Genomic DNA, 17,920 nt, shown 5'->3' with positions numbered 1-17,920 from the left:
GGGAGTAGGATTTTAGAAATTAAACGGTGAAGCAGAGAAAACGTTACAGGTGGAAGCAATTGAGGGCAGGGATGGGGGGGCTTGGGACTCTATAATGCTTCATGGGGGGGAAGGGTGGCTCCAGGTGGGCCAGGGCTTAGGTTCGTAATTCACCCTTGCCAGGGCCTTTTGGACTCCAGGTCCCTGAGCCCCCTGCCTTCCATGGAGAGCAGCAGGGACGGAAACTTCACGGCCCACAGACGCACCGGGCCGACGGTGGAGTCGCCACCCGCTCCCTTTGTAGGTTGTGAAGAAACCCCGGGGCGGCAGAGCAGGGGCCAAGCAGGATGCCGCGATGCGGGCTTCGGCCTCTCTGTAGGCTCCGGGGACCCAAGGGGCCCGAGGCGCGCTCCCGCGTCAGGCCCTCCCCCCGCCCCCCCACCCCCAGCCGGGGCCGCGCCCCGGAAAAGCGGAGTTTCCGCTCGCCTGGCTGTTGCTGCAGAGAGCACGACGGGGGAGGGGAGGACCGGGCCGGCTGGCTGCCGCTCGCACTGCGGATTTGAGGGGAGGGTCTGGCCGAGCCAGCCGGGGTCGAGGCCTCCTCTCCAGGGAAGCTAGAAGAGCGCGCCCACAGGCTCCCCTGGGGCGCGGGCGCGAGCGCGAACCCCGCCCCTTGGCGCTGGGTGGGGCCGGCGCGAGCCAGAGCTCCCCGCCCCCCCGGACACGCCCACCCAGTGTCTCGGCGGCGCGAGCCGCAACAGGCAGCGGCGGGCGAGCGCGAGGACCGCGCGCCGAGAGGCCCCGCGCGTGCGTGCAGCCTCTCGCTCGCTCGCTCGCTCGCGCGCTCGGGCGGGCGGGCTGAGGAGACGAGTCGAGCCCTCGCCGCCACCGTGGGAGAAGCCTGGGCGTCCTCTCTGCGTCGCCCCGATCCCCGTTATCCCCGCGCCCCCCACCCCCGGCCGGGCCATGGCGGAACGCGGAGGGGCGGGCGGTGGTCCTGGAGGCGCCGGGGGCGGCAGCGGCCAGCGGGGCTCCGGGGTCGCCCAGTCCCCGCAACAGCAGCAGCCGCCGCAGCAGCCGCCGCCTCAGCAGCCGACGCCCCCCAAGCTGGCCCAGGCCACCTCGTCGTCCTCGTCCACCTCGGCGGCGGCCGCCTCCTCCTCGTCCTCGTCCACCTCCACCTCCATGGCCGTCGCGGTGGCCTCCGGGTCCGCGCCTCCCGGCGGCCCGGGGCCAGGCCGCACCCCCGCCCCCGTGCAGATGAACCTGTACGCCACCTGGGAGGTGGACCGGAGCTCGTCCAGCTGCGTGCCCAGGTGAGCGGCGGGCGGGGGGACCGGGCCCTCGGGGCCGCAGGGCCAGGTCTGTGACAGGCCCCCGCCTTCTCATTCCTCTCCGTCCCAGCGCCCAAGGGAGCGCCCCCCTCCCTGGATTCCCCCTGGCTGCCCGGCCTGTTTCTAGGAGGGCCTCCCGGGACTCCTCCTGCGGGGACCCCGCCCTCTCCTGGCAGCCCCACCTTCTGCCTCGGGCCGGGACCACCCTCTTCCTCTCCCCCGATTGGGGCCTCCTGGACTCTCAGCCCTGGGCCTTCTCTCGTTGATCTGACCGAATCCGGCCTTCCTGACGGTCAGTTTCCCCGCGAATGTCACTGCCTCTGTTCCCTGCCTCGTTGGCGCCCGTGGGCTGTACATATGTTACATAGATGTCCTTTGATATTATTATTTCCCAATATACTCAGCGTGTGCCAAAGTCGGTTGTCACCTTCTGCCAGATAAAGCCCATATAGTAACCCTGGAGGCTTCTAGTTGGTCTTCAATACACACACACACACGTTCATTTGTGCTTCAGATTACACACATTCTGCCCCGGCCTCTGTGCTCTTGTAAAAGCCCTATTTAGTGTGTCTTTAATTGTATTTTTCATCCCCTTCCTCCCCAGTAGCTAGTCACAAATTCTCTTAGCCTTGCAGGGCTACATAAAATTACTGCCTTGTTCCTAAATTCAATCCATTCCTCTGCCTGTTGGAACCATCTGGGGACTTTCCTTTCATTGGTAAAATATGCCTGAGTTTGTGATGTTTTCTGTTTCCGTATTGGCAAAGCAGCCTTTCTCCAACTCTTTGGGGACAGTGTGCAGTGTCTTACAGTTTAGCCCTTGAGCAGACACTGGGGAGCTGGTTTCGCCTGGGAAGCCCAGAAAAGTGCCTGGAGGTGATCTTTTTGTCACCTCTAAACTGAGCTGATTCTGTTGTCTCGGAGTTTTGGACCCACTCCTTATTCTTTTAGCCCAGCCTTGGGTAGATGGACGTGTCAGTAGGGGTTAAGAAGCATTGTCTGGTTCCAGCCTCAACTCTATTTATTTCCCTCTCTCTTTATTTTGAATCGTTTCATGCATACAAAATTAGACACACACACACAAATATATCTCCTGGTTAGGGTATTTTACAAAATGATGAAAAGTACATTTCTATACTTGACTCAGTTTAAGAAACAGAACATTATAAATTATGTTGAATGAGGCCCTCAGGATGCCCCTTCCTGACCACATGCCCTACTTCCCCCCCCCCCCCACAAAGGTAAACACTATTGTGTGTTTATTATTTGCCTTGTCTTTTAAAACAGTTTTGCTGCATACATGCATCTGTAAACAATATGGTTTAGGGTGTTTTTGAAGTTTATATAAGTGCTATCATACTGTATGTGCTCTGTGACTTAGTGCGTGTGTGTGTTTTAATTCAACATTAAGTTTGTGGGACTTGTCAGTGGGGTATGGTAGCTGTAGTTTAAATATTTTCACTAACGGATATAATTTCATTTTATGACTATATCATACTTCTCTTTTCGGTGAATATTTTGGGTTGTTTCTTGTTAGTTAATGGGAGCATAATGCCGTAAATAGTTTTGCCCAGGACTCCTAGTGATCCTTGCAAAAGTTTCTTTCTGTTTTTATATGTAGGGGTGGAATTGCTATTTGCAGGGTATACATCTGAAACTTTTTTAGATAATGCTAAATTGTGCCCTGTTCGTGCTCCTCCTCCCTCACTCTTCATGTCCTTTGTGTTTCAGCATTTACCTCACTGACTTACGCTTTCTTTTTTTTCTTTGCCCTTCTTTTAGGGTAATCAGAAGCCATGTTAGTTTAGTTTGTTTTGGCCAGTGCCCTAGCACAACACCAAACTCAAGTGGGAGTTTAGTGTGTAATGGTCCTTAGCAGGCCTCTTTCTAGGTAGGTCCGTCTGTAGCTGAAGTATTCTAATCTACTTTCAAACGTAAAAGCACTGTGCCCCTTCCCACGTTGGCCCAGTGTTAGTAATACATGCTTGCCCATTCTTCGTTTACATCTATCGCTATGTTTGACAGGTGACATCTGGACAATTGCCTTCTCTAGCTTGTTAGATTGAAAAGGCATTGAGCCAACTGGGAAGAAGCTGCTGTGCAACAGAGGGAGATAAATAAAATCACTGATAAATAAAATCTTTGATTTTTTTTTTTTCTGCACCTGTTGGTCACTGAGAAGTCTTATGTAATAAATTATTAGCCAAAGAAACTGCCCATCTTCCTGAGTAAATCGGTAATTACTACGCTAACTTGGTGTGAGAGGCTTGGTTGGCTTGTTGTTTGCCCCTGCCGAGAGCATGCAGTTGTCATGTCTACTAATGAGTCTTTGAGATTGTCAGCTGTCCTGCTCTGACTTTGTTTTTCAGCTATCACCCTGTGCCTCCCAGCTCCTTGTGGAACACTTGTGCTCTTTGGAGCATGCTGTTTTATCTGCAGGATGGAAAATAACACCCTGTGGGGAGAAAATGTCCGCTATTGGCCCTTCCAATTACTAGAGTCATCTGGTTAATTTGAGGTCTCCTTGTTTACTTGTTCATGTTGTTTAAAATATATTGGCAATGTGCAACCTGTGTACAGCACTCTGTAGATAGTCTAAGATTAACGTTCTTGTCTCGTGTAACTCAAGTGAGAAGCGTGTGAAACGTGCACTTAAGAAATGTGAACATGATTGTGGATCTAAGGCTATATATATGTGTATATATATGCTGTGGGACTCAGTTTTAGCAAATGTGTTCCTCTACCTAGTACAGAGAAGAGAGAGTTGAAAGTTGTGTGTTAGGAAAGTCACTTTCCTTTTCTTGATCCCAGTAGAAATATAATTTGCTTTTCAGGGAAAAAAAAACCTTTCCCTTTATTAGATATTTAAATAAAGATGAACATTGTACTAGTTGTTTCTCAAGTATTTACTCTGCTCTTATTTAACATCTACTAAATTCCTTCAGAATCTGTAGTATTTTTTAAAAACATTTTATGGTTGGAGAGAATACTGATAGTTGGCTTTAAAGTAACTAAATTGGGGGCACCTGGGTGGCTCAGTCAGTTGAGTGTCGAACTCTTGATTTTGGCTCAGGTTGCGCTCCCAGGATCGTGGAATCAGGCTCCGAGCTGCTTGGGATTCTCTTTCTCTCTCCCTCTGCCGTGTGTGTGTGTGTGTGTGTGTGTGTGTGTGTGTGTGTGTGTGTGTCCGTTGTGTGTCCTCTGTCTCCCTCTCTCAAAACAAAAAAACAACAGAAAAAACAACCCACTAAATTGTTTTATTCATTGACTTAAAATTTTTTTAATGTTTATTTTTGAGAGAGAGAAAGAGTGTGAGCAGGGGAGGGGCAGAGAGAGAGAGAGACATAGAATCCGGAGCAGGCTCCAGGCTCTAAGCTGTCAGCACAGAGCCCGATGCAGGGCTGGGACTCACAAATGATGAGATCATGACCTGAGCTGAAGTCGGACTCTTAACTGACTGAGCCACCCAGGCGCCCCACTTTTTTTTTTTTATAAGTAGGCTCTATGCTGGGCATGGAGCCCAACTTGGGGCTTGAATTCATGGCCCCGAGATCAAGACCTGAGCTCAGATCAACAGTCAGAAGCTTAACTGACTGAGCCACTCAGATGCCCTTATTCATTGACATTTTTATCAACATTTTTTAAATTAAAATATTGATACATGTCCATGATTAGACATTCAAGCAGTACAGAAAGATGGGAATTATGAAGGAAAAAGCCCTAGTCTTGTCTCTGTTTTTGCTTTCCACAGGTGATCACTAGGAAATACAGTTGGCTTTTAAGATTCTGTTACAAGCGGGTGGAGCTATTATAGCTCCTTTTTAAAATTCACAGCTTTAGACGTTGGCATTGTTTTCCCTCTGTACTAAGTAGTGCTTCCTCTCCTATGGCCCATGTTTTGGCTAGTGGTATGGTGACATTTGGCCAGGTGGCATGTTGTTTGATGTTATCTTTTTTTTAATGTTTGTTTATTTTTGAGAGAGAGTGAGCTCGCTTGTGAGAGTGGTGGAGGGACAAAGAGAAAGCGGGAGAGAGAGAATCCCAATCTGCTTTGTCAGCACAGAGACTGATGTTGGGCTCAAACTCACAAACTGTGAGATCATGACCTGAGCTGAAATCAAGAATCTGATGCTTAACCAACTGAGCCACCCAGGTGCCCCAAGGGAAGAGTTTTAGAGTGTCATTGTTGATCTCTTCTCTTTGGGTCTTGTGTGGTATATGGTGAAGTTTCCCCTGGTGTTCTTTTCTCTATTTGAGATACTTAAGTAGGAGAGGCAGAAAAATCATTAAATTTCACAGGTATACAAAATTTCCTCAGTGGATTTTGTAAAACCAATTATTAGGAGATAAAATGTGCTCTGCTGTATCACTCACAAACTGTATCACATTTGTCTTTGAGTACAAAGCACATTTGCATATCCTTATCTGTATGTACACTTAGGGAAAGAGTTCAGGAGTTATGAGTCACATTTCTCCTTAGACCACATTTTTTTTTTAAAGGGGGTACTGAAGTTAAGCCTGCTTGGACAAAACTGTTAGAACCAAAGGAGGTGGTCATGGCTAAGTTGGCATGACTAGTATACAGTAGAAGTGTTATTTTCATCAGGACACTTAGGGGCAGTTGCCCCTCTAACCACAAAAGCACTAGGCAAGCCAGGATATATTACTCTTGTATTCTTACTGGATGCCAAGGCAAACTCTTCCACACTTTAGTTTTTTTGTCCATTAATTGGGAACACTTTTACTTGCCATTCATTCTAAAATGTGGGTGAAATAAATATATAATAGGACCTATAGATTGTAAGAGAAGGTACTTCTTAAATGATAGATATGAAGTAAATGAAATTGGTCAAATAAGAGAGACCTGGTGAAATTTCTATTATTGCCTTACCATTAAAAGTCTTAAAAGCATCTTTGTATCTTAGATTTGAGTTTCACATTGTGAGTGTTGTAATAGAATATCTTCTCTCTCGTGGTAATATTATCTATTGTCCCTGTGGAAGCTCAGATTCCTTGTCAGAAAGAGAATGACTTTCACAAGTCCGCTTTACAAGTATTGATTTACAGATCTTTTGGGCACATTAGTGGTTATGTGATTTCTTTTTAAACTAGTTTTCCAATTTCTTAGCTGAGCCAGTAAGCTGTTACTGGGAGTGTTTGCCTCAGTGTGCATGAGGGAGGTGCAAGTAAGAATATGGGCTGTATCTTTTCACTGCTTCAACCTAGGAGGCTTGTCTTGTTTTGGCCTGGACTTGAAGGTTCAGTGGGTCCTCTGAAATTTGGAGTTGGCTTCGCTTGCATCTGTGGTGTCACATGCTGCAGGTACTTTAGACATCTAGACTAGCTGTGGGAATGCTCACAAGAGCTGGTCTTTTTCCATTATGGATTCGGAGTGGTATTAGGGCTCTTGAGAAAAGAGAGTTTGAAGTTGGTCTTAGAATGTCTTTCAGAAGCCCCTTGGGCTGGATTGAGTGAGGTGGTTTGTTTCTAGATTGGCAAGCACTGATAGAATCCTCCATTCCCTAGGCCTTCCCTAGGCCTAGTTGGAAGAACAACCAGCATAGCTTCTGAGGGTTTTAGGGAATCACGATGTTTATGCCTAGGCACCAACTCTATAGAGTATTTTCCTTTTCCTGCCATTCATAGGGCAGTTGTCTGGTTAGAAAGCCTGCTGGACCTGTACTCCCTTTTTCCTTTTTACAAACCAGAGAATAGCTGTAGTCACAGCTCAGGTTGCCGCTTAGGCTGACCTAAACCTGGCCTCTACCTTGGGTAGAGAAGTAGAGTAGAAGAGCAGTAGAGAAGGCCAGTAAATGATGATTAAATGGTTTCTTAGCTTGTGTATCTTCTAGAAAACAGTTTGTGAAAGCATTCCATTTGATATCCAATTACATCTTAACATCATAAGCTGTTTTCTCTTTAAAGCTGTGCTGTTCAGTACAGTAACCACTAGTTGAATGTGGCTATTTAAGTTAAAATTGAATAAAATTTTAAATTCCCTTTCTTAGTTTTATTAGCCACATTTCTTGTCACACTAGTCACATGTGATTAGCGGCTTTCGTATTAGACAAGGCAGATATAGAACATTTTCAGCACCATAGAAAGTTCTATTAGCTAACACTAAAATTTTTTTTTATTTTTTTAATGTTTTTATTTATTTTTGAAGGAGAGAGAGACAGAGCATGAGCAGGAGAGGAGCAGAGAGAGAGGGACACACAGAATTTGAAGCAGGCTCCAGTCTCTAAGCTGTCAGCACAGAGCCCAGTGTGGGGCTCAAACTCACAAACTGTGAGATCATGACCTGAGCCGAAGTCAGACGCTTAACCGACGGAGCCACCCAGGTGCCCCAGCTAACACTATTTTAAAGAGAAAATTGCCTGTGATATTTCTAGTATTAATATCTGTGTGGTTTCTCCTTATTCATTTAATTAAACTGAATTCTTTTGTCCTCTTCCAAATTATTTTAATATGCCCCTTTTCTTCACTATTTCAAGGGCCTGTTAGTTTTCTTCTGTTAGTTGTTCTCCTTTAAAGATTTTTACCTTTTAATCTGCTCACTTCTTCCTGTAGGGAATTGCTTCCTGATGCCTTCCTGCCATTTGTTTCCCACAATTTTAGGTCTTAGTCAATACCTATTGAGAAAACTAACTGGAGACATTAATTTTACAGACTTCATTATTATTTTTTTAATTTTAATTTTTAAAAAAATATTTATTTATTTTGAGAGAGGGAGAGAGAATGAGTGCATGCATGGGGGAGGGGGAGAGAGAGAATCCCAAGTGGGCCCTGTGCTTTTTCCCATGAACTGTGAGATCATGAGCTGAGCCAAAATCAAGAGTCAGATGTTTAACTGACTGAGCCACCCAGGTGCCCCTGGAGTCATTAACTCTAAAATGACTTTAGATGATTGGATTATGTATGATAATAATTTTTGGCCTTATTTTTTTTGTGTGATTTCTAAACTTTATGTAATAAACGTGTTACAGAAAAGACCAGTGAATATTGTTTTAAAAAATATATATTTAAAACTACATATCAACTCTACTCAATTGTATACCTTAAAGGAGTGAACCTTACAAATTTTGTATTGTAATAAAGCTGTAAAAAAAGAACAGCTTTGTTTTTGAATGGATGAAGACATGGGGGACTAAAGTTTTGCTCTACCCATTACCTTTCTTGGTTCTAGAGTTGCGTATTTCTTTTTACTGATAGCAAATGTGGTGAATGGGGAATGTTCTAGACACTCATGGTGAGTGGATGATGAAGCATAGCTGACAAAGTAGTATTGAAAATGACACATTTATTTATTTGTTTAAAAAAAATTTTTTTTAATGTTTTATTTATTTTTGAGACAGAGAGAGACAGAACATGAACAGGGGAGGGGCACAGAGAGAGGGAGACACAGAATCCGAAGCAGGCTCCAGGCTCTGAGCTGTCAGCACAGAGCCCGACGCGGGGCTCGAACTCACAAACTGTGAGATCATGACCTGAGCTGAAGTCGGACACTTAACTGACTGAGCCACCCAAGCGCCCCAATTTATTTATTTGTTAAATATTTATGTAGATCCTTTTAGATAGTAAAGTGTTTTAAGATATACTCAAGGTGAGAATCTCTGAGTTTAGGTGCAGCTTCACACATTTTCTGGTCCTGAATACTGTTTTTCCCTTTTTCTTTTTCGGAGCAATGGTCCAGATAAACCCACTCTTCATTCACCCTTTCAGCCCTCGTAGTGCTTCTAAGTTCTGTGAACATGACACTAGGTAATATCCATAGAATGTTTTGGCCAAAAAATTTTTAGAACTGTGATGTGGATCTTAGTAGTTACGCTGTAATTTGCCTTGTATGTATTTTTTAGTGGCCTGATACAGATAAAGGTAGATACGAAGGGAGTGATGTTTTCAAACTTGATTCCTACCAGAGGAATACCTGTTCCTCTTTTTGTGGACTAACTCTTCCAAATGACAGCTTGCCTCTCAAAACCTTACTGTGAGCAAGATTTCCCCCAGGTCACATTGTGGGTATAATTAGCTTATGACTTGTCCCTGAGGAAATTTAGACTGCTTATTGTGCTTAGACATAAAAAGGTGTTTTTTCTTTACAGTTGTTCTTCAAAATATTTTGTGTGTGTCTTGAGTTTCCTTTCGTTCCTCCTTTCATAGGTGAGATAGAGATTCTTTGTTGCAGTTTCTTTCTTTCTCTTTCTTTCTTTCTTTCTTTCTTTCTTTCTTTCTTTCACTACAGCAAACACAAAAGGCTTAGGACATCAGTTGTCCTTTACTTCTTCTCTCCTCACTGACCTTTTCCTGTCTCCTGTTTAAAAACAACAAATGGCTTCAAGGTTTACAGAGCTGCTTTATTCTTCCGTTTCTTTGTATTACCATACCTGTCAAACCACACTGCACTCTGCTGTTTGTAATTCCACCCATCTTTTGCCACCTTAGTTTCCTCCAGAATGCAACCACTAGTAGTAGTTCAGGGTGATGTTTCAAAGGAAAATCAGCGTATGCCACTCCCTTCTTCATAATCTTCCCAGTTCATTCATTTAGCAAATGCTTATAGACCAGCTGGTGTGTGTCACAAACAGAATCCTTGATTTCATAAAGTATACATTCTAGTGGGTGAAGATTCGTGACACTATCAAATAACTGTTCATCATACTTAGAGTAAAACCCCTTTTCATGCCTTAGGAAAGACTTTAGGATGTGACCTCTTCCTGTGTCTTTGACCTTCTCTTCTGTCATTCTCCACCATGCTCACTTGGCTCTGGGGAAGCTGGGCCTTAGACAAGGTCATCTCCGCCTTTGGGCTTTTGCACTTATACCTGGGATGCCTTGTCCCACATCATCAAATGGCTGGCTCCTGGGTATCATTCAGATCTCAGTTAACCCACCACCTTGGAAAGCTCTCATAACCTGCCTAGTCATTCTGGGAGTTTATAAATCTTCACAACTAGTTACTATCATCTGAAATAATCTTGTTCATTTATTAGTGACTTTATAGGTGCTCAATAAGTACATTTGTCACATAAACAGTACCTTTTTATTTATAATGTTTATTGAATGAAAATCTGTTATACACAGTTCTTTCATTCAGCAGATACTTACTGAGTATTTCTATGTGCCAAGCACTGCTATAGGTGCTGAGGAAGAAGTAGCAAACAAGTTGACAAAATTAACTCTCTCCTAGAGTATACATTGTGGTGGAGGGAGAAAGATAATAAACCAATATATTTATAATAAATAGGTAATGAGTGAGTACCACGATGAAAAATAAAGCATACTGAGGGAATTGAGAATGTTGGCACAAGGGCACTTTTGGATAGGGCGGTCAGAGAAGGCCTCTGGGGAAGCCATGTTTTAGCTGATGCCTGAATGAAATAAACCTAACTAATTGAGCATTTACTGCGTGTCACAATAACCATCAGAGGCAGGTACTGAGATCCCTTTCCCAGAAAGGAAAATCAAGGCCCAGTGGGGTGAAGGCATTTTGTAAGGCTACACAGTTTAGAGGTAGGTGGAGCTGGGATTCGTCTCATGATTTATGATTATCTGACACCAGAACGATTTCTCTGTTTAAACTTGGTGTTCCCCGAGCCCTGGCTGGTTCTCCTAGTTGACAAATAATATTTAATGTTTATATTTTGTCATATTAGAATTACAGAATGCTGCTCTATTACCAAATCATAGATAGTAAGAAATTTAATACCACAATGGCTATAAGTGCCAGTTCTGGAGCCAGTTAGCCAGGATTTTAATCCCGATTCTATCCTTTACCATTTAGTGATTTGGGCAAATTATTTAACCTCTCTAATGCTTTAATTTTCTCATTTGCAAAATAGGCCTGATGTCCCTACCCCTCATTAATTATGAGGATTAAATGATATTAATACAAGTAAATGCTTACGTAGCACATAGAAAACACTTAAAAATAATAGCTGTTACTACTATTACTATTGCTATCTTTATTGCCAGTCCAACTTCTCTGGTCTCTCCCCAGTACCCCTCCAAAGTCTGCTTTCTTTCTGCAGTCAGGGCAACTTTGTTGATATTACGATTTCCTCAGTGGGACTATCATAAGGTGTTGGATTCACTTTAGACACAGATCCTGCCAAACCCCAAGCTTAATAGTCTAGAAAGTCAAAACAAAATATTTTGGTTCTCTGAAGCAGTGGCTGGATCAGGATCCTGTTTCTACATCCTGCCAGCTTATATGAACGGAAGAGATGGTGCAGGCCCCGCCTGCAAACCACAACTTTGTTTTGAGCCAATTTGACTTGACAGCTTCCCTATTCTACCTGCTGACTTCTTTAGCTCTGGTTTGGCAGCCAGAAGAGCAACTAAACCGGTTTACAGCTAGTCATTTATTACCAATAAAAGCTAAGTGACTCCTAAGAAAATGAGGATTTAAATGGGGTTGATATTTTTTCTCTTGTCTCTTTAAGCTTTCTTTTTTATGTCTCAAACTATAGAAAAATTCTATTCTACTCTTACAGGAGAAACCTGTTAATACATTTAAGGCCTGTCATGAAACATTTGGATTTGTGTGTGTGTGTGTGTATGTTAATTCTCTCCTTTAATAAGTACCAAGACTCTACTGTCTCATTTTAGTTGGAAATCTACAAATATATTAACATGTTTCTGTTCTTCCTTAAGAGTATGTAAAACACAGATTAACTTCTTTTCAAATGTGGATCATCATGATGAATGAGATCCTCATGGTTAACAACAGGGCTTGAGCTGAAGAGTGTAGACTGGTATGTGTTGCATATTTTTAAACTAATGTGTTTGCTTTTTTAGTTTTGTTTTTGTTTTATTTCCCCCATTGCTTCAATATGCCTTCTTTCTGCTTTACTGCTTTGATTAGACCATGGGCTAAAAACCAGACAATCAAATATGTTAGGAGTGAATGACTCTGTATTATGAAGGCTAAGAGGAATGGACAGTATCATTTGAATACGGGAGATTCACAGCCGGAGTGTTTTAGGGCTAGAAAGAAACATTTTACCTACTTCTTCGTCTGGGTTGTACTCCAAGGATGGGATCGCTGGTGAGTTAGGGTAGAGGGTTAATCTTCTAAAGTCTTAAGGAGTCAAAAACCCTTTTGAAGATGCAGTTCGAGATACAAGTCAAATTTTGCGTTTGGTTGGAGAATTATGAATTGGTAAGTAAAGCCCTGTATCTATTGCTTGGTTAAATTTGTTTTGATTACATCTAGGCAAGTCACTTTTTTTCTCGTTTTTTAAAAGTGAATACACTTTTTTTTTTTTTTGCCTTGCTGATTTGTTATGAAGAGAAACAAAATGTTTGTAAAATGTTTGAGTATTTATATTCATAGAAATCATACCATCTTTGGGTAATGTCAGTGAAACTATGAATTTGATGATATAATATTTGTTGACCTGTGATAGACTGTGATAGATACATTAGTCATCTTTTACATTGTCTTCACAAGTAGGTTTTTTTATTTTTTTATTTTTTTTATTTTTATTAAAAAAAAATTTTTTTTAACATTTATTTATTTGAGAGACAGAGCATGAACGGAGGGGGCGGGGGGGGGGGGCGGTCAGAGAGAGAGGGAGACACAGAATCTGAAACAGGCTCCAGGCTCTGAGATGTCAGCACTGAGCCCGACGTGGGGCTCAAACTCACCGACCGCGAGATCATGACCTGAGCCGAAGTCAGACGCTTAACCGACTGAGCCACCCAGGCACCCCTACAAGTAGGTTTTTTTAAAGTGTGTTTATTTATTTATTTAATTAGTTATTGAGAGAGAGAGAGAGCGAGAGAGAGAGAGAGAGAGAGAAGGCCCCCGTGCTGTCAGCACAGCCTGACACAGGGCTTGAACTCCTGAACCATGAAATCATGACCTAAGCTGAAGTCAAGAGTTGGATGCTTAACTGAGTGAGCCACCCAGATGCCCCACAAGTAGGTTTTTGTTTGTTTGTTTTGTTTTATTGTTTAATAAAATTGTCTCCTCAAAACTTAAGTATGTGGAAAGTAGTCTACAGAATTTGTCGTCTCTGCCATACACCATTTTTGCTGTGGATGAAAATGAATAAGCAACTCTGGAAACCAAGGTCCTTTGGGAACATAAAAACTCTTGTAGCTATTAATGGATTTAATTGTATTTCCTCTCTGTCACCAAAATGTGCAATAAATTGTTTATGCCCTTGTCTTTAATGGGGAGAAGTGTTCATTAACTGTATGTAATTATCATTATCGCTTTGTTTTTATTACTTGTAGATAATCCCCTCTATCTTTCCTTTAAAAAAACTTATAAAAAAAGGATAGCTATAATACTATTAAATATTACCCATTAATCTTTTTGGTGAGCTTTTTCTCTCCATGGAGAAAAAGGAAATTATCATTTCATTGTGGGGGTGAATTTGGGCTTGAGATGGGACATGATCTCCTAAACTAAGATTTGTCATAAAATTCGTTTGGCATGCTTTGGACTTAGGCCAAGTGATATGTTTACTTAAGTTCAGCAAGGGCCTCGTTCTCAGGCAGCCTCACTGATGAATGAATGCATGTCTCAGTTGGTGAGGCTTCATCTTATTTGAGTCCATTTAAGATAACATTTTTAGAAAAATGTTTGGAATGATGGCTCTCTTTGGGTTTTGTTTTGTTTTGCTTTGCTTTGTTTTGTTTGATGCTCATTCAGGTATTTCCTCCTATTCTTATCACTGTAGGAAAGTTAGCAAATTGCTATAATCTGTTTAAAACCATATGCCAAAAATGTTTTGACTTTAGAATTTGGTTTCTTATTTGGCTTTACTTCATCATGTGGATTTGGATAAGTCTCTTTAACTCTTCCTCTGCCTAATAGTCATTTAGTCAGCAAATAACTGTCGAGTATACATCATATGCTGGTCACTATTTCAGACACTGAGGAGAGAACAGTTAATAAAAGAGACACAATCTCAGCTCTTGTGGGGTTTACCTTCTAGGTGGGCAACAGACCATAAGCAGATGAATGAGCAAATGATAGGGTATGTCTGGTGGGGAAAAGTAAGGTAGGAAAGGGGGTTAAATGGGGCAGAGAGAGAGTTAGTTTTAAATAAGGTGTTCTAAAAGATCTCAGAGAGGGGGAACAGTCCTTGTGGAGCACACATTTAAGCAAGCCAGTAGAGGGGACAGCAAGAACTGGTAGGTTCCAGAAACATCCAAGAGGCCAGTGCACTTGAGCCAAATGAAAGAGGAGTGAGTAAGCAAAGGGGACCCAGATCTTATAGACCATTGTAAGACTTAGCTTTGACTTTGAGTGAGATGGGAAGCCATTAGAGGTTTTGAGCCACAGAAGAGGCATGATAATGACTTTCATATTAAAATACCCACTGACCACTGTGTATAGAATAGCCTATAAAGAAGGGTAGGGTGAAAGCAGGGAGTCTAGGTAGAGGTGTTGTGATGATGTCGTGGGAGCTAATATTGGCTTGGAACAGGTTGGTAGAGGTGGAGGAAAAGAGAATTCATCAGATTCTAGGTATGTTTTCAAGCCTAAAGGATTTGCTTATGGGTTGGATTTGGGGTATGATGGAGCAAAAGGATTCAAAGATGACTTGAACATTTCATTAACTTCCTTGTGTTGGTTTTCTGATTTTTATAAAAAAATTTATTATTGTCACCACTTTATCTTGCTTAAGTGACATTATATAAGAATGAGATCTGTATAACTGAACTCGTCAAGGTTCTTGAGGGAGTTTGGTTCTACTTTTTTAAAAATTATTTTTTTAATGTTTTATTTATTCTTGAGAGAGAGAGAGAGAGACAGAGCATGAGTGAGGGAGGGACAGGGAGAGAGCAGGACACAGAATCCGAAGCAGGCTCCAGTCTCTGAGCTATCAGCAGAGCCCAATGCGGGGCTCAAACCCACAAGCGGTGAGATCATGACCTGAGACAAAGGCGGACGCTCAACTGGCCGAGTCACCCAGGCGCCCCTGTTTCTACTTTTGCCATCTGCAATTAATTGGAAATAAATTTCCTTGGGAATTTACTGGGTGATGGAATAATCGATAGACTGGCAACTGATTGTGTTAATAAGTTAAGATTAATTTCTTTTAGTGCTTAGGCCATGATGAAGCTATGATGGAGCAGCTGAGTGTCAACATCCCTGATTTTTCTGCTGTCATGCTTGCTTGGTGTGGTATCTCCTCTGTGATCCTTATTTATTTGATGGGTTTTAATGAGGGAGATCTGTTGCAGAAGCTATTGATACCTATAGCACATGTTCTTTGTCACTAACCCAGTGAAGCTGAAAAGTCAAAAATATGTTTTTGTTTTTTGTTTTTTGGTTTTTTTAATGAGTAATGCTCAACAGCAGACAGCCTGTCTGTGCTTCCTGGGAGCTGCTCTGTAAGGAGGAATCCTGCTGCAGAATGATCTAATTTGTATAATCTTGAAGGTGGAGCTATTTTTAAAAGAGAACAGGAAAATAACGGAGTCCTTTGCTTGTGAATGCCAAACTGGATCTTACTGATTTAAAAGGAAAGAAGCTTAGTTAGATCTTGTAGTTTGAACTCTTATTTCCCTTTTATTCTGTTTACCATGTCTAGATCAAATTTATGATAGATATATTTAGGTAACTGCTTTTGGAGTGGCACCTGGGCACCCCTTTTTTTTTTTTTTTTTGACATTTTAGGTAAGTATATTACTTAACTTGTGATTTGGATAATGTGAGTCATGTACAAGAGCAGATACTAAACTCAGGAATTAGAACTTATGGCCCTTTTTCTATCCTGAAATGAAATTCCCGGATAATAAAGCTTACCAACATGTCTACGATATCTTAACTGCAGTATGAAGGAAAGATAAAAGGAAGGCTCTTTGTAATACAATCTGTATTTCTATATGTGAATTCTCAGAAGACATTTGTAAATGGCATGGCACGTCAGAAACCATAGCTGTCAGGTGCTTGCAGGTGCACATAGTTTTTCCTCTGTAAATATGACACCTATAAATAGAGACTGATACAGGTGTATTGCGTGGGTGACTCAGATAATATGTGGCAATGCCATTGGTGATAGGATTTTCTAGAATTCTGAATAAATCTTCATAAAGTTCTGAACAAAACAATATACAGCCCTTCCTGTATCCACATAGTAGTTACATTCCTGGAAAGTTCCTTATATATTAAATGATGAAAAAACTGAAATTTCTGTGCAAAATCTATTTAGATACAGACTTAGGTCATTATAAGATAATTATTTACATATATATACATATATGTCTGGTGGGACCAAAGGCGAATTTGTTATGAATCTAATGAAGCTTAAGCTTTAAGGCTTTTCATGTGCACAGGTTACCTCATGGCCCTATACCAAATTTAAAAAAATACAACCTTTTATTGAAGTATAATCTATACTTAGAAAAGTATACATAATAAGTACAGTTAATGAATTTTTACACACTGGACATACCCACATAATTAGCATCCACATCAGGAAACAGAACATTGCCAACAACCCAAAACATTGCCTTGCCCGCTTCTAATCACTACCTCTCCCCCTACCAAAAATGACAAGTATCCTGGCTTATAGCAGTGTAAGGCAAGTTTTGCCTGCCTTTGTACTTCATATGTGTACACTCTTGTATCTGACTTTGTTCAGCATGATGTTTGTGTGATTCATCCACATTGTTGCATGTAGTTGCAGTTCATGTATTCTCGTTGTGTAGTGTTCCCTGTGTGAATATATCACAGGTTATTTAACCATTCTGTGGTAATGGTCATGGAAAATTTCCAGTTTGAGGTGATGATGTATGGATAGTGCTGCTGTGAACATGCTTATACATGTTTATTGGTTGATATAAGCACTCTCATATATTTCATTTCCTTTCCTTTGAGTATATAAGCAGGAGTGGAATTGCCAGATCATGGGGTATGTGTATGGTCGGCTTAGCAATATGAGAGTTCCAGTTGTACCACATCTCCACCAAAACGTGGTATTCTTTGTCTTTTTTGTTTTAATCCTTCTGGTTAGGGGTAAAATGGTTTCTCCAGTGTTTTTAATTTGCATTTCCCTCAAGATGTTGAATACTTTTTCATAAGCTTATTAGCTATCTGGATATTCTCTTTTATGAATTGTCTATTCAGGTTGTTTGCCCATTTTGCTATTGGGTTGTCTCTGTATCTTATTGACTTACAGTTCTTTTTCTTACAAATATCTGCTTATACCCCCATAGATTGCCTATTTATTTATTTAGCCTTTTTACTCTTTTAATGGTGTCTTTCACTTAATTTTTTTTCCACTTCATTTTTTTTAATGTTTATTTATTTTGAGAGAGAGAGAGAGAGAGAGAGGGAGGGAGGGAGAGAGAGAGAGAGAGAGAAGGAGAGCATGAACAGGGGAGGGGCAGAGAGAGATGGAGAGAGAATCCCAAGCAGGCTCCATGCTGTCAGTGCAGAGGCTGATGTGGGGTTTGATCTCACAAACTGTGAGACCATGTTCTGAGCCAAAATCAAGTTAGACACTTAACCAACTGGGCCACCCAGACGCACTTTCACTTCATTTTTTTTAAGTAGGTGCCACACCCGGTGTGGAACCCAATGCATGGCTTGAATTCACGACCCTGAGATCAAGACCTGAGCTGAAATCAAGAGTCAGATG

At 41.9% G+C, this 17,920-nt stretch overlaps 1 protein-coding gene across 2 annotated transcripts in view; it reads left to right on the top strand.

The window, feature by feature from the left end:
* Nucleotides 1-724: 724 nt before the first annotated feature.
* PACS1 (phosphofurin acidic cluster sorting protein 1) overlaps nucleotides 725-17,920 on the top strand; it is a 152,502-nt gene continuing 135,306 nt past the window's right edge. Inside the window, exon 1 of one of the 2 annotated variants that reach the window (XM_053899430.1) lies at nucleotides 725-1,295. In XM_053899430.1, the coding sequence (XP_053755405.1) occupies nucleotides 946-1,295 (350 nt within the window). In that variant the 5' untranslated portion in view covers nucleotides 725-945. Of the gene's footprint in view, nucleotides 1,296-12,451; nucleotides 12,475-17,920 lie in introns of those variants that run through there. The other variant, XM_019415045.2, reaches the window with a different exon arrangement.

Source organism: Panthera pardus, unplaced genomic scaffold (assembly GCF_024362965.1).
Source record: "Panthera pardus isolate Hobbes unplaced genomic scaffold, ASM2436296v1 HiC_scaffold_12, whole genome shotgun sequence".
Taxonomy (NCBI): Eukaryota; Metazoa; Chordata; class Mammalia; order Carnivora; family Felidae; genus Panthera; species Panthera pardus.
Note: the sequence above shows the minus strand (reverse complement) of the source record. Positions and strands in the feature narration are given on the sequence as shown.